At 41.5% G+C, this 26542-nt stretch overlaps 1 protein-coding gene across 3 annotated transcripts; it reads right to left on the bottom strand.

Annotated features, from left to right (window-relative positions):
* Nucleotides 1-21: 21 nt before the first annotated feature.
* On the bottom strand, nt 22-25640 carry LOC311071719 (BRD4-interacting chromatin-remodeling complex-associated protein). 3 transcript variants are annotated; one of them, XM_084096239.1, is made up of 14 exons: nt 25049-25640; nt 23627-23768; nt 23288-23333; nt 23099-23141; nt 22744-22809; nt 10880-12328; nt 10470-10700; nt 10007-10343; nt 9112-9215; nt 8935-8993; nt 3548-3696; nt 3345-3439; nt 3152-3254; nt 22-2777 (listed from the first exon to the last, which is right to left on the bottom strand). In XM_084096239.1, exons 3-14 carry the CDS (start codon nt 23326-23328, stop codon nt 2068-2070), a joined length of 3387 nt encoding a protein of 1128 aa, XP_083952365.1. In that variant the 5' UTR covers nt 23329-23333; nt 23627-23768; nt 25049-25640; the 3' UTR covers nt 22-2067. The 3 variants fall into 3 exon arrangements, with proteins under 3 accessions (XP_083952365.1, XP_083952366.1, XP_083952367.1); XM_084096240.1 differs by having other exon boundaries at nt 22-2774; XM_084096241.1 differs by having other exon boundaries at nt 9118-9215.
* Nucleotides 25641-26542: the final 902 nt, after the last annotated feature.

The following is a 26542-nucleotide window of genomic DNA, read 5'->3' as shown; positions in this document are numbered from 1 at the left end:
CATAAAACAGTCCAACACTCGTACAGTCTTACTGTTTATTACTTAGAAAATCAAGATTTAATAAATAATCTGTAGAAACGTAAAAAAAAAAAAAAAAGCTTTGTTTTGGTCACTTCAGTGGTATTGGGTCTAAAATGGGGGTCAACATCAGTAGTGACTCATCTAGTGATTCTGGAACAGCAGCTTTAAGGCCTCTTCGATTGTGGCATCAGAACAATCTGTTTGTCAAATGACAGTTTTGGATCCGTGTCAAATATTCTACGTTTCACAGTAATAGTACACATTGAAATCAAACAAAATGGGGTATGTTACAAACATCTTGTCACATTTAGGGCCAGTCACAGTAAGTGTTCTGTAAGAGTAGTGCATAGCATTTGTCAGATAAGCAATACATAAACGTTTAAAATCTTTCCTGTCTCATAAGACATGAACATACAACTTGAGCACAATATTATTAATGACATCAAGTGGCACAACTAACATGACAAACAAACACTCTTATTTTAAAATGCTTCACTATACTACTCCATTATCCAATTAGGAAGTAATCGTCGCTGGTGTAATGTGAGCATGACGTAGTAGATTGTCAAAAAATCATTAACAATAATGTAATCCAATAATATAATATTTGTCACTGTCTGGATGTCTATAGTTACTGCTTTAGGCTTTGGTGAACTGCAGTTAAAACTGTTATACACGGTCTGTATTCCAACTAAATTAAGTGCGTTGTTGAATATCAGCAGTGTTCTGAATCATTTTCATACAGCTGAATGATTTAGATCAATGAAATCCAAAAGAGTTTAGTTTTTTGATTGAGGCACAACCACATTTTAACAACCGTCTGCTACTTATTGCTTTTGCATCTATATATCTTCTTGACTTTGACCACAATAGGAATAGTACAGATCACTGCAGTGACAGAATAAGACAAGGGTGTTCAATCCTGCACCTGGAGGGCTAACGTCCTACAGATTTAAGCTCCAACACACTTGCCTCTACAGGACAGTGACCCTTCAGGAACAGGTTTGGACGCCACTGGAATAAGGCATACATTATATCTGCCGTTTGCTCTGTGGAGGTCCTGTTATGCTTAACATTTTCAGTATGTGGTTAGGGATAATGAATTTCTTACATCTGGTGATTTCAGCTGGTGATTTCAGAATGAAATACAGTATATTTTCTTTGGGGGTAAACAAGCTGGAAGCTACACATTCTGTGTACTGTCTGGGCATACAACACGTGGCCACTGAGTTGATGGTGCACTCAACTCTAGTGTGAAAGTCTACTTGACATCAGTACATCTGGCTGGTGTTTTCTGAACCAGTTCGGACCAAGCATTTTGCCTTGATACATTCTCACATTTGCTGTACAAGGCAGTTTTCACAGGTTAAGGCTGTCGGGCCAGTTAAATTCTACATGCCCTGCACACCAAGCTGCCTTTTCAAGTGTACTCTGGTTTGGTTCTTTGGGAGCTCCAGAGTTTAGGTAAGGAGCATTCAAAATAACCAAACGTCAAACAAACGTCAAGTCCCCATCAAATGAGGAATAGTGTTATTATAGACACACTGACATTAAATGCCATGTACAAACAGCCAAACTGCACTTTTTATCTCTTTTTTTTTTATCTTGCCTTAAACAGATAGAAGGCTATAAATTACTGTAATGTATCTCCACAAAAAAAACTTCCCAGACTCTATTTGCACAATAAATAATAATAAATAGGATTTCTTTCTCAGGAAAAACAAATAAAATTAGTCTCTGCTGGATGTGGATTGCAAGATGCATACTCTATATTGGTTGCACTTTATTTTACAGCATGTGCACTTACATGTATTTACAGTGTATTTACCTAAGAAAGTACTGGGTAATATAAGGTAACTACATGGGTTAGGTTTAGGCGCAGGTTCAGGGTTATTACCTAGTTATTACCCAGTTATAGTAATTACTATAAGTAGTACATAAATGGGGAGCAGGACTGTAAAATAATGTGCTACCGCTACATTTCTAGCAAAAGATTGGTGAATCCTGAAGCTTTTCTGTTCATCTTGCACTTCTTTCCTCTCCCTCTTATAGTTGTCCTTCTAGCATGCTGCTAATTGCCTGATCCAGTGCATGAGGCTGTTGAATCTTGGGTTTAACCCCTATTGCAGAACCCTGCAACCTTTGCAGCTCCAGGATGCTGTCTATAGCACTTTGCAGGTGTTCACTCAGTTCCCCTTCCTCTACTAGTGTAGGAAAACTTGGAGACTCTGCTGCCGAAGCAACCAGCCTGTTCCTCTTAAGCACTGGAGTGCACTGCTCTGGAAGTAAGCCTTGCACCCTTGAAGCTACATAATCTGCTATGGCCACAGATTCAGAGTGGTTCTGTGAATCGCTACCTGTCCTAACTGTTTCCATGTCGGGGTGTAATTTCAGCTTGTTTAGATCATTTTTGTTCTCTTCGACATTTGACAAAGGAGGCTTGAGGGATTCATCTTTCCCCTGCATGGCGCCTCCCCTAGTTAACTGCCCGCTGTAGTTTCGTTTATACCCAGAGATGGCATTCGAGGTGTCACATGCCGAGTTCTGGATGACTTTGCGGGATCCTGACTCATGTTTGATAGTGAGGCGTAGTGCTCCTCTGCTGCTGGAGCGATATGTCTTGAGGCCTGGAGGTCTGTCAGATTGCAAGGTCCACGATGGTGGAGATGGAGGACAGCCGGAAAGGCCAGTCTGGACAGATGACGCTTGACTGTGTTGCGATGAGTTCTTAGGCCTTGACATCATGAAGGACTCTGCTGAACCACCAAAATAATGAAACCTGTTCACATTTCACTATTTCTGGTCAGAGTGCAGGTAATCTGTGGCTGTAATTGTAATACCTCTGTCCACGTTACAGCAGAGTTCCTCAAATCCGATTCTAGAGGGCCACTGTTCTGCAAAGTTTAGCACCAACTCTAATCAAAGTCACCCGAGCAAGCTAATCAAGGTTTTCGGATTTACTAGAAAATTACAGGTAGGTGAGTTTGATCAGTGTTTGAGTGAAACTGCAAGGCAGTGGCCCTCTAGGGCCAGATTTGAGGGATCCTGCTTTATAGAATTGCATGAGAAAATCAATGAAAAGAAACTATTGAGAAACAGAGGCACACGAAAGAATATTGTGCATTTATACCTGGATGTCTTCTGGCTCGTCGTTTATCCTCCCCCAGTGAGAGTCTCTCTGACTGCAGAAACAAACGCTCTAGCATCACCATCTCTGCTGATGGGCTGTCCTGCTGAAGAAAGCAATAACAACTCAGACCTGCCACCTCTTATATTCCCAAAAACCAAAATGATATTCAGCGTTTCAGAAAGCCATCTGTTACCTGGGATTCAGCCAGGAGTAGTTGCCTGTACTTGTTTAGCATGTCTTTGGTTCGTTTCAACAGAACAACTGAAAAACACTCAAACTGCTTGTCCACTGCACAAAGAATGACAGACACTTTCATTAAGTTTTGTTTACAGTGAGGCCCATTACAGGACAACAATTTTGTAAAATCAAATTCAAACTTCTTTATAGGAGTCGAACCTGAGATGAAGTCAGTCTGGCTGGGTAGAGCTCTAGCACAAGTATGGTAGGGCAGCAAATGTCTGACAGCATCCTCCACTGAAACAAATGGAGCCAAAGTGTTTGGACTGAGAACAGCACTGTGGTCCAAAAATAGCTGCTGTTTGACCCTGAAAATAAAATACACAGAGTATTTTTATGTTAACATGTATTGTTATTATTGTAACAGTTAGTTATTTTGTGGATGACTTCCATTATTATTCTTTTTGTCTTTCAAACATTGGTTGGGTATCTCACTATTGCGTCTTGGACAAGGCAAAAGAATGGCATATCTTGTTAGTGAATTCTTACCTTTATACAAATTTACCTAAACTCTTAGCCATGGGGACTAACTGGTTGTCATAATATTACTGAGGTAGAATGCTCTGGCTTGTCAATGCTATTTAAGCAACGTCTACTTGTTCACATCAGTGAAGTGGAAGCTGACTAAGAGAAGGTTGAGATGCTTGCACTCCTCCTCTGAAGCATGCCCAAAAAGGATGATGGTGATGCTATCCTTCCCAAAAAAGACATTCAGGCCGGCTAGCATTCAAACTGATGAGACAATCTTATTGGAGTATGTAGATGAGCTCATTACTCAATGGTCAGCTTCTCTGTGGGACCCTGGTGACAAGAGCGATGGTAAGAGACTTCCCTCTAATCCGGCGATTCTTAACCCTGTTCCCATAAGCACACCAACCGCACACATTTCCTAACTCTTCCTAATCAAATGCATCTGATTCAACTCATCAGCTCATAAGAAGAGAAGTCAATGCCTAAAATGAATGGGTCAAAAAAGTCATACAATATGGGCACTGTTGGAGTGCATCCAGGAACAGAGTTGGGAAACTAGAAAGTAGCTTCTACCCTCACTGTCTGCATGTGTAGTCAAAATCAGGTTGTTCTGGCCATCAAGGGCTAGTCCATGCAGTATGGGATAAATCCCATAACATAGAGCCTCTTTCACCTAGATATCATCATATAGAGACTGTTCCCCGAATTAGGAAATACAAAAAACTCCCAAACCCATTTAAGGGTAATAATTTAATTTATGTTCAACAAAAAAAAAAAAAAACATAATACAGATGAACAAATGATAAAGCTCGGGTTGCTGAATATTCGATCCCTTACTTCAAAAGCACTTATTTTTAATTATATGATTACAGATTCTAACCTAGATGTGCTGTGTTTGACAGAACCCTGGCCAAAACCAAACGATTATATTTCTTTAAATGAGTCCACCCCGCAAGATTACTGTTATAAACATGAACCTCGTCTGAAAGGCAAAGGGGGAGGTAGAGGTCTGCGCGGGACTGTTTTTTAAGTCCCGCTCCCGCCCGCTCCCGCTGGGGTTATATCCCGCACCCACCCGTTCCCGCTATATATACACTATTTGTTCACCCGCTGTCTGCTTAGAATAATTTTCTTCCCGACCCGACCATCCCGCTTAATATAGATCTCCCAGAATTTCACATGTACATTTTCACAGAGAAAATAAAAATGTAGTCTGCACAAACATTTTTTTATTATTATTTTATTCGCCTTGTCAATATACAAAATTTAACATTTTGCTGCAGACAGTAGGGGAAAAAATGTCGCAGCGAAAAAAAGAAGTGTAGGCTATTATTTTTATTCGTATTATCAAAATTCGTAACATTTTGCTGTCAACACAGGAAAAGTGTCAGAGAAAGAAAGAAAATATGACATGTCATTAAGCTAAATATGTAGGCCTTAACCGAACAATATGTAGGGCAGACTGTAGCCTATACCGGGTGGTCGATAAGATTAAGATTAGGTAAAGCGAAGATATGCTGTTCTGAAAGAACGTCGGCGTCGGGAACGTGATATTGAATGACCGACTGCTCCCGTTCAAATTACACCAGAGTTACCGACCGCTACCGTTTTTTAGTCGGAAATTTAATCCCGCGGCGCAAAATATCTGGTCGTGTCCCGCGGGTCCCAGACCTCTAGGGGGATGTGTTGCTGTAATTTATAGCAATATTTTCAGAATTACTAAGAAGTCTAGTTAGGGCCCGAGCACCGATGGTGTGAGGACACTCTTGGAATTGCTCCGTTTATTTCAAATATAATTTTTTTAAAGTGTTGGTGCTTAATGTAACACTATTTAGTGTAAATGATAAATCACGTTTGAGATTTGTGCTGGCTACTGTATACAGGGCACCATACAGACTTTATCAAAGAATTTGTTGACTTTCTATCAGAGTTAGTACTGGCTGCAGATAAAGTCCTAATTGTTGGTGATTTTAATATACATGTAGATAACGAAAAAGATGCTTTGGGATTGGCATTTGGAGTTAAACAACACGTGTCAGGATCTACTCATTGTCGTAATCATACTCTAGATCTAATATTATCACATATTGCTTTCTGCTTTGAATTTCTGCTGCAGCAATGACATCTCAGATCATTATCTAGTCTCATGTAAACTTCATTTAGCCAAGGCTGTAAAGCCGACTCTGTTACACAAATACTGTATGTTAGACATATCACTTCTGCCATTAATAATCTTTCTAATCAGTTTCATCATCTCAGCATCCCAGATAGCTTAGAAGAACTCGATATTGCGACAGAAACTTTCTCTTTTCCAGCACTTTAGACACAGTTGCTCCTTTGCGTAGAAGATTAAAGGAAATAGTCCAATGCCGTGGTACAACGAGCACACTCGCTACACCATAATGAACTTTTGATCGATAAGACATCTCTTCATTTACTGCTACAAACTGATAACAGTCAGATAAGTATGATTTAAACCAAGCTAATGCAATTCCACTAATGCCAACATCATTTTCGAGTCTATTTAAAAGAATGTTGTGGTCAATAGTGTCAAATGCAGCACTAAGATCGAGTAACACCAATAGAGAGATACAACCACGATCGGATGATAAGAGCAAATCATTTGTGACTCTGAGAGCTGTCTCAGTACTATGGTACGGTCTAAATCCTGACTGAAAATCCTTGCAGATATAATTTCTTTCTAAAAAGCAACATAGTTGTGAGGACACCGCCTTTTCTAGTATCTTTGACAGAAAAGGTAGATTCGAGATCGGCCTGTAATTGACTAATTCTGCACGATCAAGTTGCATTTTTTTAACAAGCAGTTAAAAAAGTAATCCTAAAGGGACTTGATTAGTTGGCTCAGGTGTGTTTAGTTTGGGTTGAACCTAGGGGTGTCGCAATATACCGGTGTTGACGATAATCGTTATATTCAAAGCATGAAATATCGACATTGTGTTAATTTAGAGTGTGACAATATACCGGTATTGGCGATAATAACCACAATGTTTAAAATGAATAGGACTCTTATGATAACATGACACGTAAATACTACAGCGCCAGTACCTGGATGACCTCTCAAGTGGCAGTATTGCACCCGCGAACACCTGTCAAATAAGAAGACGACGCAGCGCTCGTCCGCGCTCACGTAGCTAGAGTGAAACACTCTGTCCACAACCGAAAAAAGTAAGCTCGCCAGTAATAAGAAAAGAGTTCTTCGACTTCATCAAAGAAAACAGCACATTAAAGATGGTCGCACACCGGACGAGAAGCGCAGCGCCACGTATTTAAAATTAGAACACATTCTGTATGAGTGTACACCTTTTACAGTCTATGGTCTATTCTCAATGCATTCAGTTAACGGACGCTCTGAGGTAAAGTGTTCAGATGACAGACTCAGCAACTATTGTATTTAATTGTACAGTATAATCATAACATAGTACAGACATTATCTCAATTCCATAATGTCCTTAAACATAATGATATTGCTGGCCATAAACTGAGAAAGTACGCGTCCGGTGTGCGATACCTCGAGTTGTCATAGACGCGACGCGGCTATTATTTTACTAGTCATGGAATGGGAAACGTGACATTAACTGTTAACTGTGTTCATATATTTAATAAAGGGTGATTATTAAAATTAAGAACCCTGTTTTCTTTACTCATTTTATTTGTGTATTTGTATTTGCACTTGATTTTTTTGTTCAAATCTGCTATCTGCATGACTTTATTGGCAATAGGTTTAAGAGCTTTTCAGTTCTTCAGGAAACCTTCAGACAGTGTTTGGCTTCAGTTTAAAACCAGATAAACGTCACATGCTTGTCTTCCTTCACAAAAATTTGCCATAGATTGAGTACGCAAGAAGTAAAAATGCATGTGCCTTGTGTTTATCAGTATCCTTATGTTTGTTGGGTAAAAAAGAAAAACTATATAAACAAAGTAAACATTTATTTGACTGATAACTACTATACCCCCCCCCCCCCCCCCCGCCCCATAGATTCTATAGATATCGCGATATATCGATATCGTGAAATCTTTTGGCCACAATAACCGTGGTGTGAAAAATCTAACATTGTGACAGCCCTAATCTGCAGGACTGTGGCCCTCCAGAAACTGAATTTGGTACCCCTGCTCTAGGGGAAACAATTTATATAGGTATTGGAGACTCTCTCACAAGGCAAGTTAGATTTGGGGAAGGTACAACTGGGGTGTCCAATCCTGCTCCTGGAGGGCCTCTGTCCTGTAGAGTTTATGTCTAAACCCAATTAAACACCTGAACCAAAGTAAAGTCCTTCAGGGTTACTAAAAAATTTAAGGCAGGTATTTTGGGACAAGTTGAAGCTAAACTCTGCAGGGTGTTGGCCCTCCAGGACCAGGATTGGACACCCCTGTCCAAGTCTCATATACAAACATGTATTGTCCACTGCTCACCTAACTGGCAGAAATCAAAGTGCCTTTGTGTTGAGATGCGCTTGTTTTGTTTTGGTCAGACAGACCTTTCTTTGAAAGACTTGTTTTGGCCTCTGAAAAACAAGTGGGCAAACCCAACTGCGGTTCACCCACTGTGACTGGGTGCAAAAGGTTTACATTGCAACCCAAACCTGCTTTTATACCTAAGGCAGAAGGGTTCACTGCTGCTCCTAAAGATTTCCAGTTAAGTAGGATCTTCAGGAACAATTGATAATTACACAAAGGTGTGTTGGAGCAGGGTTGGAATTGAACTCTGAAGAAAGGTAGCTCTCCGGGAAGAGATTTGGGCATCCCTTGACCTAAGGTAAGTTTGTAGCCTTGAAAATTGTCTCGTTGTTTCCCTGTGTCTGGTCAGACACAATGACACTACAGCTTCAGTAAGCAATCAATGCAGGAATTGTCCGTATCTTTACATTGTGAGGAGATAAATGAATGCATAATAGACAACTTTAAGTTACTTGAAAATTCGCACCAGAGGCATTTTCCATAGTGAGATACCTCACTTCAGAGGACTCGGGCTATGCAAGTAACCTTGCATCTTTTTGAATCCATACTGAGGTCTACATAGAATTAGAATGCAACTGAGCAAGTGTATTTTTACTTACATGTGTTGCCTCTTTGCTAGTGTCAGTTTCTCCTCCTTCGGACTGCATGCAGTTGGTGTCTGTGACACAAAATGCATATTAATAAAAGAATACTTTCCGGATTACTTTGAAATAACATCTACCTGAAATCTAGAATGATCTCTTGAAGACTTCACATTTTATTTATTATTTTTGCACCTTGACCTTCTTAAGTGTTGAGTAGGTCTCTTTGTCCTGGGAATGCAGGTATACCATCTCCCGTAAGTCATGCTGGTCCAAAGAGATTATTCCACTGTTGATCTCTAATAAGGAAGAGGTATCAATTTAAAGTTAAAAAGAATGATAGGATGATTATAACAAAAATGTGTTTGTTATAAAGAATATGTTTCTAACAACGGCTGTTTAGTTTTTCTTCCACAGCTACAATGATAATATTAATTCTAATATATTCAATATTCATGTACTGTAGTGGGACCTCACTTTGCCTCGGAGCAAAGTTAGGGGCAAGCCATGCTGTAATTTTCCACCTTTCCAGAGAGGACGCTCCCGATAACAACAGAGTCAGACTAACATAGCTGAAGTTCATCATTCTTCACTCAATCCAGAAGAACCTGATTGCAACTTCAGCACCATCAAACAATTGAACCATAAAGACTTTCATCCAAACTGCATTCAGACACTCATTCAACGGCTAAGGCAAAGCAAGTATCGTACATTTAACTAACTATATAGAGGTTTAGTATAAGTAGTAGACCCCTTGTTACCAAGATGCTTTAAATTAAGAAACTGATGGTTTTGTTCGGGTGGTTAACTGACTTTTACGTTTCCATAGCTCCATTCCCCTGTTTCTGTTTCATTCATTCACTTTCACTTTCCATTTTACCAGTGTATGCTTGAATGTCTATGTGTTTGTTCAGACTAGTTATGTGTTAGTGATTTAATTAAAACTTTTGTACACATTCACATGAGTGTTGATTCTGTGGCCACTGCTTGCAAACAAAGACTCTCTGGTTCCTCTGAGCTCAGGTAAATCATGAATTAGTTAAACTGCCTTTGATACAACTTTTCTAAGGCAAAAAGGAAAGGATCTTACTCTTTACAGGCCCCTCCTGGCACTTGGGTTCAGCACAAAGAGCAATCGACATGAAGGAATCCAGCTCATCTGAGGCTGGGGGTGTTGAGCCTATCATGGAGTCTGTGCTTGTGGTCTTTACAGTAGGAGATTGCAGTAGAATGTCACTGTGCTCTGAGGCATGGTACACTGGCAAAGGAATCTCTTTACTCTCACAGGATGCAGAAAAGTTCTCAGATGCAGTCAAAGGTGTGAGTGAATCCCCAGTTTCACCAGTGGCAGTAGAAATGTTGTTGTCCATTTGCACAAGCAGAGTTGTAGCTAAGGTCTCTTGGATGGCTGACGGTTTAAGTGGATCCTGCAGGGGAAGAAGTATATTGTGTATTTACTGAAGATATAATATGCTGCTGCATTTTCATTTCTGTCTTTGAATGCAATTACACAAAATGCTTGAGAACCTATGACAGAGCACAATTACATTTACCTGTTGAGGAAGATGTATTGATCCCTGATTGTGATGATATGGATTATGCTCTCCTTCAGTAAATTGTTGCTCGTCTGTTTGGGTGATCAGTTGTGGGGATAATGACAAAACTGGCTCAGGGGTACAACTAACATCTGATTGTGACTGTAGTAGAGTTGATACTGGAGAGGGATGAAAGTGAATCTCCACAATAGGTGCTTCCAGTGAAGCTTGAGGAGGCAATCTGCTCTCCTGCCAAATCAAGTTTTTAAAAAAAAGCAGTGAACAAACATATTGAGCCCCAAATGTTTTCAAAATGTAATTATAACATTTAAATGGTTATTAAATTGTTATATATATATATTTACTGTTCGACAACATAAAAAAAACATTCTTAACATTACAACAGAAAATGGCACAAATTAACTCACTTGAAGCAATTCGTTGACTTTCTCCTCATCTTCTGTTGTTTTCTCAGGCGAGAGAAGCACTGAATTCTGGGTAAGACTCACCTCCCCCTCAGGTCCCCCTACCAGATCTCTTTGGATCATTGACTCACCATTCCCTATTGGTGTGGTGGTCATGTCAGGAAGGAGCATATTAGCATTATTAATCAATCTGATCTGGTTTCTGACCGTGTTTTGAACAACAGCATCAAGCTGCCCCTGCACTTGAGGTGCATAGGTCCCTGCTAGCTGTGTTGGCATCTGGAAGACTGTAGGAGGTGTTGGCCGAATCGGTAAAGACCCTGATAGAAGTGCCCCATGTTTGAGTGTGAGTTGTCCAGTTGGAGAGGTGAAAATAGGGCTGAAGTTAATTTGCCTTGGCTGTATAGTCACAATTTGAGAACTGTCAACGTTGGGTTTGTTAGGCATCTGATTGCTTGGTGTACTAAGAAGACACCTTGAAATGCTGGTAGACTGGGTCATAGTTGCAGGTGTTTGGCTGGGCAGAAAGAATTGTCTCTGACCCTGAAAAGGATCTTGGGGCTGAATGACAATGGGGCCTCCCTGACCAATCAAATTAAAGCTAACAGGTTTGCTAACACTTGGTGCGGACTGTGCTTGCAAGGACTGCTTTGAGCCAACAGAAGGGGATAGCAAGACAGTCTGTGTTGTATTTGCTGAGATAAAGGTAAATCCTGGCAATGGTTTCTGTCCTGATGGCCTGGGACTGATCTGTACAAGCCTGGGCTGGATGTTGACAGGTAACTTGGGCTGAATGGGTAGAGGAGTTTTTTGTAACATGACCACTGATGGAGTAATTGTTTTAACGGTAGAGGCCAACATCTGGCAGCTTGTGAGGCTTGGCAGGGTCTTTTGGGTAATCATGCTGGTCCTTTGTGCTGAATTAATAGAAAAGGATGCCTCGAGTGGAGGTGTGGGGAAGACATTCCCAGGAAGTAGACTCATTAACTGGGTTCCTGGAGGCTTGAGTGAGGGGCAGCCTGGACCAACAGCTAACAAAGATGGCTGAGGAGGCTCCACCGCTGTTTGTGTGTCCTTTGGTAAAGAGATTAAGCCAGGCATGGTCAATGGTTTGGAGAAATATGGTGCTGCAGGCAAAGGAAGGGATGCATCAGACAAACCAAGCTGGAGAGTCTCTGCTGTCTGGGCAAGTCCTGCCTCTAATGCAAGAGTGTCCTCAGTGATGTCTGCCTCTTGGAGACTCTGCTGGAGAATGTCACAGATCTCTTCCGACTCTTTCCGCTGATCCACTAAGTGGACATTGGGATCTTCTTGTGCCTCTTCTGGACATCCACTTCCTAGGGATGAGGCGGGTGATGCAAGCAGCGCCTCCTCCAGAAAGGACAGATCTACACAGCCAGAGACAGGAGTGTCCTGAGAACTTGCATCATCTGCTAACAGAGATGCAGGACTCTGCAGAACAAAAGTTCACAACAATTATGTAAAAAGTTTGCTAGGAACACAAACACTATTTTAAAGCTTAAATTCAAATATCAATTCTTTTGATGATAAAAAGTGGGACAGACATGCAATACTGAGTTCTGGGAGATCCCAGCTGAAACAAATCTATATGTGACCCGTGCTGGCAAAACGAGTCGGAATGCGCACAGGCTGATTTCAAGCTACGGGCAAAACAAGTGAAAATGTCAATTTTGGTCGATTTTGAGGTTTTCACAAAAATGAGCTCATCAAGCCCTCGTCTAGCTATCCCAGTGCTCCAAATATAGCGACTACACATCTAAAAAGTATCTTTATTTGTACGTTTTCTGAGAGGAGTACCTTTCCTTTGTCTATGAAAAATGCAGTTTTTCTCTGCTCGCTTCTCACACTTCCCCTCAGCACAAGTTTGGTATCGTTGTAAAGCAGTAAGTAGTACTTACCCTATACATTGTGTCAAAATGATTAATGACTTTGACCTTTGACCTTTTGACAGGTTGAACTTCCGGTGACCTTATGATTGATGGGTTGAACTTCCTGGTTTGAGGTCATGGGATTAACCTTTGCCCTATCGATCATGGGTTTTGACAGTTAGTTTTGACCTAATGACCTAGCTAGCCCTATTTTAACCAAACAGATGTTTTTTGACGGATAGTTTTGACCTATTTTAACAGATGTTGTTCTGATGGATAGTTTTGACGGATAGTTTTGACCTTTTTAACCTTTTTAGCCCTCGATCATGTAGTTTGACGGGTAGTTTCCCCTATTTTAACAGAACAGATGTTTTTGCCGGATAGTTTTTGCCGGATAGTTTTGACGGCTTCAAGCAGCCGGTATATAGGACATGTGTGTGTGTGTCCGGTGTTTGAACTTTGGCCCAGTTATAAAGTCAGGTTCGAGTTATGTGTGTGTGTGTGTGTGTGGTTATATGGCGTGTGTCACAGGCCTGCGCCCCCTCCCATCTGAAACGTGCTGTTCGGCCACTGTGAAAGTGAGAAGTGTATGTCACACAAAAACTTCACATCCTTTAAAATAATATAATCTCATAGATCCAATTATTTTAGATGACCAAAAGAATAAAAAAATGACCGAGTTAAAATTAACACATCAATGTCCATACCATTGATGTTCACAAAAATAATTAACCTAAAGTTGAAAAACATTTGGTTCTTTAAAAGTGTTTAAAAAGCTTACTAAAACCAATTGTTTTAGCTGAATAAATAAATTCATCTTACATTATTTTAGAGATTTAAAGTATGGCCATACCATTCATGTCCACAAAAATAATTAAACTAAAGTTGAAAAACATACCTTTAAAAGTGTATAATATAAAATAAAATATCTTGCTAAAGTTGAAAAACATACTGTTCCTTAAAAGTATAATATAAATATCTTATTGATCCAATTGTTTTAGTTTTAGATGAATAAAAGTATATAAAAAAGCTTACTAAAACCAATTATTTTAGTTTTAGATGAATAAAAGAATAAAAAATGACTGAGTTAAAATTAACACATCAATGTCCATACCATTGATGCCCACAAAAATAATTAAACTAAAATTGAAAAACATACCTTTAAAGCTGTATAATATAAAATAAAATAATTTTACTAAGGTTGAAAAATATTCTGTTCTTTTTAAAAGAATATAAAATAAAAAGCTTACTAAAACCAATTGTTTTAGTTGAATAAAATAAAATCATCTTACCATATTTTAGAGAGAGAGTTGAAGAAGTGGCTCCTAACACATCATTGTCCATTGATGCCCACAAAAATGCAATGTATGAATGCCTCACAAATCAACCAGCTGGGCTCACACAGCTCAGTTGTGGCTGCCCAGCCTGTGTTTTTAGTGGACGTTGTGTGTGGAAGGCTTCGGCCCCTGTGTTCCCCAACACAAAACACACACATTACTAAACAACACATTTAACAAACGAATCAGATGAATTCGTGCAGATTTATATATCTGCCAACATAGAGAGCAAATCTCTCTGATCCCATGCATGTCGCCCTGAGTCTGTCCACAAGAGGGCGCCATTGCCTCACAAATCAACCAGCTGGGCTCACACAGCTCAGTTGTGGCTGCCCAGCTCATGTGTTTTTAATGGACGTTGTGTGTGGAAGGCTTCGGCCCCTGTGTTCCCCAACACAAAACACACACATAACTAAATAACACTTTAAAACAAACAAATCAAATAAATCCGTTACAGAGAGAGTATCTCTCTCCGCGGATATTATTTTTCTGTCTGCACTTGTGACTGCCCAGTTCATGTGTTCAGGAGATGTGTGTTTCCCCCCCCACTTAAAATCAGGGGGCACTTTGTGAGGGAAAGTTTAGCACAGTGGACACCACACTATGTTCCCCTCACTCTGTCAATAAAGGCTTTCGGCCCCAGTGTTTGCCCAACACAAAACACACAAAGTTACGAATCAAATGAATACATTTTGGAAAGAAGACCTCTCTCCGCAGAGAAAACTTCTCACTACAGAGAGAGGAAATCCCTCGGAACCCCTGCATGTCGCCTCTAGTGTGCCCACTAGATGGCGCCTTTGCATCACAAATTAACCAGCTGGGCCCATACAGCCCCGCTCCGGCCCGAGCGGGGGCGCTCGCGAGTCACAAAGCGGCTTGGCAAGCCGTTTCAGCGCCCGAGTGGGTTTTGCGTACCGTAATCCAGGGTTACAGGCTGCAGTTTGCAATAAAACCTCCGCATTTCAACGGCGTTCTCTCTTCTCACACAGAAGAAAACGCCTCACACATTCTGAAAGAGGAAATTTCCTCCCTCCTAAACAAGGGAGCGATTCAGATGGTGCCACCCAATCTGATAAACCATGGTTTTTATTCCTGGTACTTTCATTATCCAAAAGGCGTGGCGCCCCCCGCCCTATATTGGACCTTCGAGTGTTGAACAAACATTTGAGGAAATACAATTTCAGAATGTGACACAAGGCTCTCTCGCCCGTGCCATAAAGCAGAACGACTGGTTCACATCAGTCGATATGAAAGATGCTTTCTTTCACATAAGCATCTACCCTCCACACAGGAAATATCTTCGTTTCGCCTACCAAGGCATTTGTTACGAATTCACAGTTCTTCCGTTCGGGCGCAATTTGAGTCCCCGAACTTTCTGTCTATGTGCGGAGGCAGGCGTGGCGCCCCTGAGACTATCAGGGCTGAGAATTCGTACTTTCATAGACGATTCGCTCATCATAGCCAAATCGAAGGAGAAGGTGTCGCTGGTCACCGGCCGGGTGCTCGCGCACATCACATCCCTCGGGTTCAAGGTGAATGCGAGCAAAAGCAATCTGACTCCCAGTCAGAATGTCATTTTCCTGGGCTTGGAATTGAACTCAGTCTCCATGCGAGCGCGTCTCTCTCAAGAGCGCGTTCGCTCACTGATGGACTGTCTGTCTCAGTTCAGAGAAGGGGTGAGAGTACAATATCGCACATGCCTCAGGCTGCAGGGTCTCATGGCTTCATCTATCCAAGTTGTGCCGTTGGGTCTCCTGAGAATGAGAGCGTTCACGAAATGGGTTTTGTCACTACATTTCAGCCCGATTCGCGATCTCTGCCGCTCGGTAACGGTGACGCGCGCCTGCTCGGCAGCCCTGCACCATTGGGAGAGCGAGAACTTTTACGCACGGGGAACCCCCCTCGGGACGGTTACGATGCGGAAAGTTGTGACGACAGATGCGTCCTTAACAGGCTGGGGAACCACCCAGGAAGGCAGAATGCTGAACGGTCTGTGGCTGAGCAGACTACGTTCAGCGCACATTAACTATTTAGAGCTTTTACCATTTGGAAAGCTCTGAATTATTTTCTGCCTCGCCTGCAGGGACATCCCGTTCTAGTACGGTGCGATAATACCACGGCAGTGGCTTATATCAACCATCAGGGCGGCATGTGCTCGTCGAAACTCCACGCTCTAGCTTACAGGCTTTTTGATGTGGAGCAGGCAGGTTTTTCTGTCATTACGCGTGACTCATGTTCCGGGCATTCTGAACAGAGGCGCCGGATCTGCTATCGAGGGGAAACCCAATCTACGGGGATTGGCGTCTTCACCCGCAGATAGTGAAGATGTTATGGATGAGATTCGGACAGGCAGCCGTAGATCTTTTCGCCTCGCGCGAAAACCACCATTGTCCTATGTTCTTCTCGCTAAAGGACATGGACGCGCCCCTCGGGGCAGACGCACTGGCCCACCCATGGCCCAAAGTGCTGCTGTATGCTTTTCCTCCCCTGTGCCTGATAATTTCACACTGGCCAGGGTGAGAGAGCACGGCCTGTCTCTCATTCTGATAGCACCCAGGTGGCTCAAAGCCCCGTGGCTGGCAGAGATAATCCCTCTGTTGTACGCCGAGCCATGGCGCCTCCCCCCTCGCACGGACATACTGTCCCAAGCCAACGGGGAGATTTACCACCCCCACCCGGACAGGGTGGCTCTCTGGGCCTGGCCCGTGAGAGGACGAACCTAAATGCACTGGGGCTCCCGCCGCGTGTAATCGCCACTACTCAGAATGCCAGGGCCGTTTCCACGCGATCCCTATATGGCTGTAAGTGGCAAGTGTTCGAAGGGTGGTGCGATGGGCGTGGTCTCACATCTTATCAGTGTTCTGTGCCTGATATTTTGTGTTTCATGCAAGACCTCATGGAAAGAGGCAGGTCCTTTTCCACCATTAAGGTCTACCTGGCTGCGATTTCAGCTTGTCATGTGGGTTTTGAGGGCTCCACCGTCACACCCTCTAACCCACAGTTTTATGAAGGGTGCACGCCGCTCTTTGCCGGTCATCAGGAGATCTGTTCCTGAGTGGGACCTCTCCATGGTGCTGGAAGCGCGGTCTCTGTATCCTTTGAGCCTCTGGGGAGTATTTCCCTTAAGCTGCTGTCCCTCAAGACAGCTTTGCTCTCGGCCTTGGCATCTGCTAAACGGGTCAGTGAGCTACATGCACTCTCGGTTCACCCCTCGTGCGCCAAATTCTCCCTAAGTGGAGATAGGGTTTCCCTTAAGCCTAACCCGGCCTTCATGCCTTCATGCTTCCCTGCGTTCACTTCGGAGGTTTTGGAGCTATCCGCTTTTCACCCTCCACCTTTTTGCCTCCCCGGAGGATCAGGGGCTGAATGCTCTGTGTCCCGTCCGTGCTCTGCAAGCATATATGACCAGGACCAGTGCTTTCCGCAAGAGCTCTTTGTTTCAAGGGCTCCCCCCACACATAGGGGAGTCCCATTTCAAAGCAATGCCTCTCACATTGGCTTGTGGACGCTATACTATGGCTTATGAAGCAAAGGGAGTGCAGCCCCCAGGGGGCATCAGAGCTCATTCCACAAGGGGCTTAGCCGCCTCTTGGGCTTTGTTCAGGGGAGTGCCACTGCAGGACATCTGCTCCGCTGCCAGCTGGGCCTCTCCTCATACCTTTGAGCGTTACTACCGGTTGGATGTCACCAGAACCTCGGTGGCACACTCGGTCCTAGGGGTAGGGTCCTCTTAGCCCTTTCCCACAGCCCCGTTGGGTTAACCAACGAGGAGTGAATAGGCCGGCTGGTCATGTTCATTCCTGTCACCAAGCATTTGCATTCCTTCTTGGGTTTAGCTATGTGCATTGGTGGTGCGGGGGCCATTATCATGTATGTGTCTCATGCATGTTTCATGCCCTGCTTGTCCACAGCAGTTTAGCGTGGCATCACCCTTGCAGGGTCATGTTTGTGGGACGTGTCAGGCACCGCCTCTCTGAGGTGACCGTCCTTCTCTGGCCTTCAGAACCTCACTGTGAGTGTATTGGGCAATCGGGGAGCTGTCCATGTCTCTCCCATAGGTGGATCTCAAAACGAGATGATGAAAGAGAACAATAGGTTACTGTCGTAACCCCGGTTCTCTGAAACATCGAGTGGAGAGATCCACCAGCGTTGCCCCGCTTGCCGCACAAGAAGCGAATATACTTACTGAGGAATAGCAGCGTGCGGAGAAGTTATATGCCTAGGTAAGAGGTGTGGCCTTACCTGGCATTGGCTGCGCGCTTCTGTCTGTCTAGCCAGACTTGGTGCAATTGGATGCTTCTGCAGAGGTCAGGTACGGATGCCCTTCCCATAGGTGGATCTCTCCACTCGATGTTTCAGAGAACCGGGGTTACAACAGTAACCTATTGTTTGGCGAATCACTGCTCCTAGATTGCATTACGCACGCTCCGCATGACGCGCGCTCTATTTCAGCGTAATGGTTGTTTGTTGCCATGCCAAAGGAGGAGGAAGCACAACTGAAACCGCCATGGAAGCACAAGAACCTACTGGAGGACCTCCCGTTATCGTAGACGGCCACCCCACAGAGCTGCCAACTCTCACGCATTCACCGTGAGACACACGCAACACGCTTTCACGCCACACATCCATTTTCTCAGGCACAGAAAAATCGCGAAGCAAAGAGGACACGGAGACTGACAGACTAGACAGAGCAGGTTAGTTATGATAGAAAAAAAATCTCAGCTCTCAGATTCTGTCAATTTTATTACGAAATTCAAACAATAAATACCGTTTTGGCGCTTGTAAATGTGACGTGACAGATCCCTAGCGCACGTGAACCGATCATCTCTAGGCTACTAGCTAATAGTAAATAAACACGAATGAATGTTAAAAGAAACAGTAACGTTACAACTTACCGAAATGTATATTCATCATACATAATATCGATCAATCAGTGTTTTTCAACCGCGGAAAGGGTCAGTAAATCACCAGGAGAACAATTATGCCATTTGATGACCATAATATATGTTAGTTGGCTAGAAAAAAGAGCTATAGAGAGTATTTAGCTAAATATGTGTACTATATTACATATTTATTATATTTTTACTTAAAGTTGTTATTATGATAAAAAACGCATTATATTTATATCTGATAGGGCTCTCTGTATGTTTACAGCAGGGGTCACCAAACTTTTTTCTCTGGGGGCCACATTATCGTTCCTGACTGTGATGGGGGTTCCGGGGCCGGGTCAGCTATATAACATAGAATTGTATGACCCAGACCAAAATGACCACCAGCAGGCCTCATTGTGTAGTAGAGATTACTAGCCTGGCACAGCCATCCCCACTACTATGTCCAGGCACAGCCATCCTCCGAATCCTGTCTTCTCTTGCTTGCCCTCGCAAGCTAGCATACTCTTTGTGGCGGGTATCGTGGTGACGACGCAGATTATATTCTTTGAAAACCGCCACACTTTCTTTACATATAATACAAACTGCACGGCCCTTACACTGAACAAAAAAATAATCATTGGTCCACTGTTCTTTTGAAAACTCTGCACTCTCTATCAACTTTTCGTTTAAAGGGGGGGTGAAATGCTATTTCATGCATACTGAGTTTTTTACACTGTTAAAGAGTTGGATTCCCAGGCTAAACATGGACAAAGTTTAAAAAATTAAGTTGTACGTTTGATGGAGTATTTCTGTACCAAAAATACTCCTTCCGGTTTGTCACAAGTTTCGGAAAGTTTTTTTCGAGTATGGGCATGTGTGACGTCAGCTGGAGTGGAATTTCCTTATAAGGGTCCTAAGGGCACTTCTCCCGGAAGGGCGCGCGCGCACTTATAGACCAGAGCGAGAGAGCGAAACCATCAAAGCGCTGTGCTTGCTGCTAGTGCATTTCGACGATGATTATTTTATGAACAAGGCCCAGTACGACGCCGGATTTGGAGATCATCTTATGCTTAAGGATGGAGCAGTCCCAACGATAAAGGTTAACGGTCGTGCGTTGGAACCGTGAGTAAAACTGCTTCAAATGTCTGTGTGTTGTTAGCTATCGGCGCGTAAGCACAGCCCACACGGCACGCCTCCAGCCGATCGTTTTTTTCCGGAAAGACTCGGAACAGCCTATCTTTCTTTTATAAATATAATAAAACTAAAGACTTTTTGGAGATATGAAGGATGCAGTACTACTCTATAGGTACTCAAGATTAACATGAGATTGACTGAATCTGAGTGTTTCACCCCACCTTTAACACTAGCCATTTTGCTGTCCTGAACACTGACAGTTATCTGACAGTTCTCTGCACGTGCGTTGTCTGTCACTGCTTGATCTCGAGCATTTTGGGGTGCCGAAAATTCGGAATATTCGAAAAATTTTAACTGAAAAATATCAACAAAATACCAGATGCAGACATGTTATTATTTTCCAAAAAGCAACTTAAAAAAATATGCCATGACGATTTTTGGGGATTGCCTCATTGGGCCGGTTCAAGTAGTGGGGGGCAGAGGGGCTGGGGGCCAGTCAAAGGGGGGTGGCGGGCCTGATTCGGCCCGCGGGCCTTAGTTTGGTTTACAGCATTAGGTAAGATTTTTTTTCTTGAGAAAAATTAATGCCTTATCTTGTGTACCTAATATTTATCCAAATTAGTCAATATTGCATATTGTGATGCAAGATTATTTTTTTACATCCCAACAACCTCCCCACCCACCCCACAATAAAGCCACAATAAAGTTTACTATCAAAGTTCTAACTGTTTGTTTAAAAAAAAAAAAAAAAACTTTTACTTCTACTTCAATTACTTAAGTACATTAAATATCAGAAAATTACTTTTGATACTTAAGTACAGTATACACTCACCTAAAGGATTATTAGGAACACCTGTTCAATTTCTCATTAATGCAATTATCTAATCAACCAATCACATGGCAGTTGCTTCAATGCATTTAGGGGTGTGGTCCTGGTCAAGACAATCTCCTGAACTCCAAACTGAATATCAGAATGGGAAAGAAAGGTGATTTAAGCCATTTTGAGCGTGGCATGGTTGTTGGTGCCAGACGGGCCGGTCTGAGTATTTCACAATCTGCTCAGTTACTGGGATTTTCACGCACAACCATTTCTAGGGTTTAAAAAGAATGGTGTGAAAAGGGAAAAACATCCAGTATCCGGCAGTCCTGTGGGCGAAAATGCCTTGTTGATGCTAGAGGTCAGAGGAGAATGGGCCGACTGATTCAAGCTGATAGAAGAGCAACTTTGACTGAAATAACCACTCGTTACAACCGAGGTATGCAGCAAAGCATTTGTGAAGCCACAACACGCACAACCTTGAGGCGGAAGGGCTACAACAGCAGGAGACCCCACCGGGTACCACTCATCTCCACTACAAATAGGAAAAAGAGGCTACAATTTGCACAAGCTCACCAAAATTGGACAGTTGAAGACTGGAAAAATGTTGCCTGGTCTGATGAGTCTCAATTTCTGTTGAGACATTCAGATGGTAGAGTCAGAATTTGGCGTAAACAGAATGAGAACATGGATCCATCATGCCTTGTTACCACTGTGCAGGCTGGTGGTGGTGGTGTAATGGTGTGGGGGATGTTTTCTTGGCACACTTTAGGCCCCTTAGTGCCAATTGGGCATTGTTTAAATGCCACGGCCTACCTGAGCATTGTTTCTGACCATGTCCATCCCTTTATGACCACCATGTACCCATCCTCTGATGGCTACTTCCAGCAGGATAATGCACCATGTCACAAAGCTCGAATCATTTCAAATTGGTTTCTTGAACATGACAATGAGTTCACTGTACTAAAATGGCCCCCACAGTCACCAGATCTCAACCCAATAGAGCATCTTTGGGATGTGGTGGAACGGGAGCTTCGTGCCCTGGATGTGCATCCCACAAATCTCCATCAACTGCAAGATGCTATCCTATCAATATGGGCCAACATTTCTAAAGAATGCTTTCATCACCTTGTTGAATCAATGCCACGTAGAATTAAGGCAGTTCTGAAGGCGAAAGGGGGTCAAACACAGTATTAGTATGGTGTTCCTAATAATCCTTTAGGTGAGTGTATATCAGATACTTTAAGACTTTTACTTAAGTAATATTCTAAAAGGTAACTTTTACTTCTACCAAAGTCTTTTTCTAGTATGATACTTTTACTTTTACTCAAGTATTGCTTTCTAGTACTTTATACAACACTGATTACATCTGTGCGGTACAGTAGGTCTGAATATATAGACTGTCTGTTAAATAAAATGTTAAAATTAATAAATAAATATTAATCAAACATTTGTGGTATCCTGGGGAAAAAAGTTGAATATATATTTTTTTCCTATAGATATTTAGTTTTGATTTGGTGTGTGCCAAATTTGGTGGTATTACCAGGGATTTTAAGGTATGGTTACTAGGTGATTTTGTTTTGGAGCCTTTTTAACTAGATTTTTCACAAAATTGAATTTGCTGACTCCATCAATTTCAAACAGGTGTAGCTCAGGCATTTTTTGTCTGATTCAAATCGTACATCATTTTGAAGGTTTTTAATAGGATAGGGAATGTATAGAATAGAGAAAATAACAGAAAATATGCTCATTGTGACTCATTTTGCCAGCACGGGTCACATATATTGCCTCTTCCATGGGGAGAAAGGTCTAGACTCACTGGAGTGTCTGTGAAGAGTGATGGCTCTCCAGAGGATGAATTAAGGAGTAAGTCTCCACTTGGCAGCTGTTTGAACAGAAGGGAGGAGAGACAGTTAATTGCCTGGAGTATTTTTTTAGACCTTGTATCTGCACACAAAATATATATACAAACACAAGAGTTTCTCTTGTTAAGGTCCTTCTCAGTTCTTCACATGAGATCTTCCTACATATGACCTTATAACTTATAAGTGTGGAAAGGTTTCCAAATTACCACAACTGAAACAAGTTTTGGAGAAAGTACTGTAACAGGTAGTCACTTATGTTACTAACTTTAAAGATTACAGTCACACTGTAATATTACAATCCCTTCATACCTCGTTTGTCCCATGAAGAAAATCATTCAGGGCTTGAGGGTCACTGTTTCAAAGCAAAACAATTAGTAGTTAACATGAGCAAAATATCTTGCAACTCTTCCGATGTGAATGTTTTTTTTGTTTTTTGTTTTGCTTTAAATAAAATACATACAAACTGAGAAAATTCAATTTACTAGATGTAACACTTACCACAAAACATCAAATAAACAAGTACCATCTTCATCCTCCATTTCAACTAATTAAGAAGAAAGGTAGATTGGAATTACAAAACTATAAGAAAATTTTGAACAAATTAAAATATGCATGCATCCCTTGATATTCAATCTAATATGTCAGTATTGTGTTCATATAGAATTTAATGAACTATATAAATGAACTCATATACCAAATTCACTTTAAAAATGTATATACGCTATTTTAGATTTTCTTTGCTTGGTGCTAAATCTCTAGTAAATCTCTTTCACAATGTATTAAATGAGATAAAACCATGCAATTATGTAATAATCTAGGTTTGTGAAGCAACCTAACCTCTGATTAGAGAGGCTCCATTCAGAGCAGGGAGAGAGAGTTTGTGTGAGACTTCATTGACTGGATTTCAGGGACTGGCTGTGAGAAAACCAAACAAAATTTGGACATATGCTTCTCAGCTGGGACATCGAGTCATCAGGATCTGAGAAAGTAATGAGGTGAACAGAATGTGATTATGTAGTTCTTGCAAGTCTGGATGCTGAAATGAAATGGCTTGACTGAAAATTGGCAAACATGCTTTTTACAATGAAATTTCTGTACATTTTTTGTCAAATAGCCAACAAAATGTAGACATCTCAATAAGGTTTTGTTTATTTATTGAATATAACTGAATAGTAAAGATCAGACTAGAGGCCGCTTTTTAAGTCATTAATAATGTTAAATTCTTAATAATGTTAAATTCAACTATGAATAAAAATTGGCTGGTTAAAAAGAGTAAAGCCTATTAATAATAACGCAAATACCAAACAAGAAAAAACAGGCTTGGATGCTATATTTTACTTGGTTCACTTTCCATGATTCAGTGTTATTTAAGTTATTCAGTGTTATTTTATTAACAATAAATGCCACATTTCACTGTTAATTTAAATTATTATATTAAAACGCAAAATATGACTTTTCTATCAATTTTCAATATCTCTTGATGAAAATAAAAAGATAAATAATAATTCATTTTGTGTTTCATAGGAATTAGGCTTTGTAGAAATGACAGATTGGAAGTATGGACTGTAGGAATGACCAAACTACACACACTGTTTACAATTTCTCTATAGCCATTCAATGATATAAGACATCTTATACAGGCTAGGCAGCAATAATATAACTTCACATTTAAAAACAAAAATGCTATTATGCATAATGTAGCCTACTGTATAATGTTAGTTATGTAATGTCTAAAATAAAATGTCAGAAGATTTAATATAGGCTACATGTCGCATGGACATCATGAACCACATGCTTTATAGTTTCAGTATCCGTTAATTTGCTTTGGCCGAAAACCATCTCCACTTAGTGTAAATTTCCCTATTTCTCTCTCTCTCTCTCTCTCTTGACTTTCAGCGGAGGTCCAAGCACCAAGATCTCCTGCAAAGACACTTTCTTGTTTTTCTTTACCTGCACCCGCATTATTACCGCAGCACACACTGACCGTAATGTTAAAAAATACAGCATTATAGCCTGTTTTAGCAATGACTCCTAACATTATCCGTTTATCATGCCCCAAAATCAGAGCATTTATAGCGTTGCGTCTCAGAAGGAAACACTTGAGGTTTAAAGGGATGCTGTTCAAGACGGCGATGAGGACACAAAAGCTCTTGATGTGAACACGCAGCTGCACATGTATCCCATCATCACATCTCGTGTCGCGCTATAACGCGCGTATCCTAATGCGGCATTTCGCAGAGGAAGAAGGAGAAGACTCACCAGCGTCTTTGTGCTTTATTATTGTCCTTTCAGAGAGGCCTGTGCGCCATCCATCCATACTCGCATGCTCAAGGAGGAGGGGGAGACGGGCTCGTGCGGGTGGGTGACAAACACAGAGGTGGAAGACACAGAAAGTGCGTGTGCATGTGTTGCTCTTCAGTCTGAAACACACTGGAGCCGAAAGAACGGGTTTCACTGAAGCGCGCATCTCTTTACACACACATGATGAGGCACGTTCACGCATTGCATGCACATCATCTTGACTCTGCCACATCTTGTTCTGAGATTTGCTTCAGATACCAATGCATGTTCTCTGGCTGTAGTTTTGTATGTTTAGTGGCAAAGATAAATGTCTGAAATAATAATATTTTTTTATTCATTCAAACTAAAATTCTAATATTATCATATCTTGTAAAAAAATAAAATAAATAAATAAACAAGAGAAAACAACAAAAAAACACTGAGATTTTAAAGGAAAGTTTGACTTATTGAAGTATTGAAAGTATTGAGCATTTTTTTTCATAAAGGCCGGCTGTTACGTTTTGTAATTTTACAGAATAAATAGATTATGTTTTGCTTTAGATATTTCATATTTCCCCCAAAAAAATATGTGTGATAGAGACCCAAGCTGTCACAAGGAGGATCACACCAGGCATCCGTTTAAAGGTCGATCCAAAAGAAGTTTAACACTTTAAAGGCAAGGAAGTTCAAAAGGTCCATGTTTGCCAGTGCTTAGTAAATGCAAAGAAAAAACGTTTGCATTAGGTGAGTCATAAACAGGGGTCCGTTCTTCGTACGTCGCTAACTCAGTTAGATGGATTTGATTGTTGGTGATTTGGCATGATCTTGGATTGTTTGGTTCTTCAACGCTCATCCTGGACTTGCTGTCATAGCAACATGTGCGCAAACTTAAACCTGCTCGGGAGCAGCTTATTTCATGTTAACAGGATTAGATCCCGGCTTCATAAGCGGATCTGATACGGGAAGTCCAGCGCAGCGCGATAGTGCACTTTCTGAGATATATATTTTTTTCTCGTGATTCGTGAGATTGTCGTTTTTTGTCGCTTTTAGGTTTAAAAAACAGTTTTAGGTTTTTTTTGTGGCATTTCCAAGCCACTTAAGACCCGATGTTGTAAAGCAGTTTTTTTTTTTTTAGGCTATCATAATTTTTTTATGAAGATCATACAATCATGACCATGCCGATTACAGTATATATGTCACTCAGGCTTCACTAACGTGATTGGTAGGCTACCATAGACTATAGGCTACCATAGACTGCCATCAAGGCCTCAATGAAGGGGATTATGTGAACAGAAAGGGGATTCACAATGTAAATGTGTAGCCCAGTTACTATTGTGATTCTTAATATTCCAGATTAGTAATATTATATCAAATTAAAAAAAAGGCAGTTGACTAAAATCTTCCATATCACAAATGTGAAAGCAAAATGGCCAGGATCTGTGTATGACTTAAGAATTTTCAGAGATTTACATT

The sequence above is a fragment of the Abramis brama genome (assembly GCF_963993115.1).
Source record: "Abramis brama genome assembly, chromosome: 21".
In the NCBI taxonomy this organism is placed as follows: Eukaryota; Metazoa; Chordata; class Actinopteri; order Cypriniformes; family Leuciscidae; genus Abramis; species Abramis brama.
Note: the sequence above shows the minus strand (reverse complement) of the source record. Positions and strands in the feature narration are given on the sequence as shown.

What these genes read in the sequence shown, in the direction of transcription:
- LOC311071719 (XM_084096239.1), bottom strand. Translation starts at nt 23,328, where the DNA reads ATGGAGGATGAAGATGGTACTTGTTTATTTGATGTTTTGTG. An exon ending in TGTTTATTTGATGTTTTGTG is followed by an intron (nt 23,142 to 23,287) that starts GTAAGTGTTACA and finishes GCTTTGAAACAG; the next exon opens with TGACCCTCAAGCCCTGAATG. An exon ending in CAATACATCTTCCTCAACAG is followed by an intron (nt 10,344 to 10,469) that starts GTAAATGTAATT and finishes CTTCCCCTGCAG; the next exon opens with GATCCACTTAAACCGTCAGC.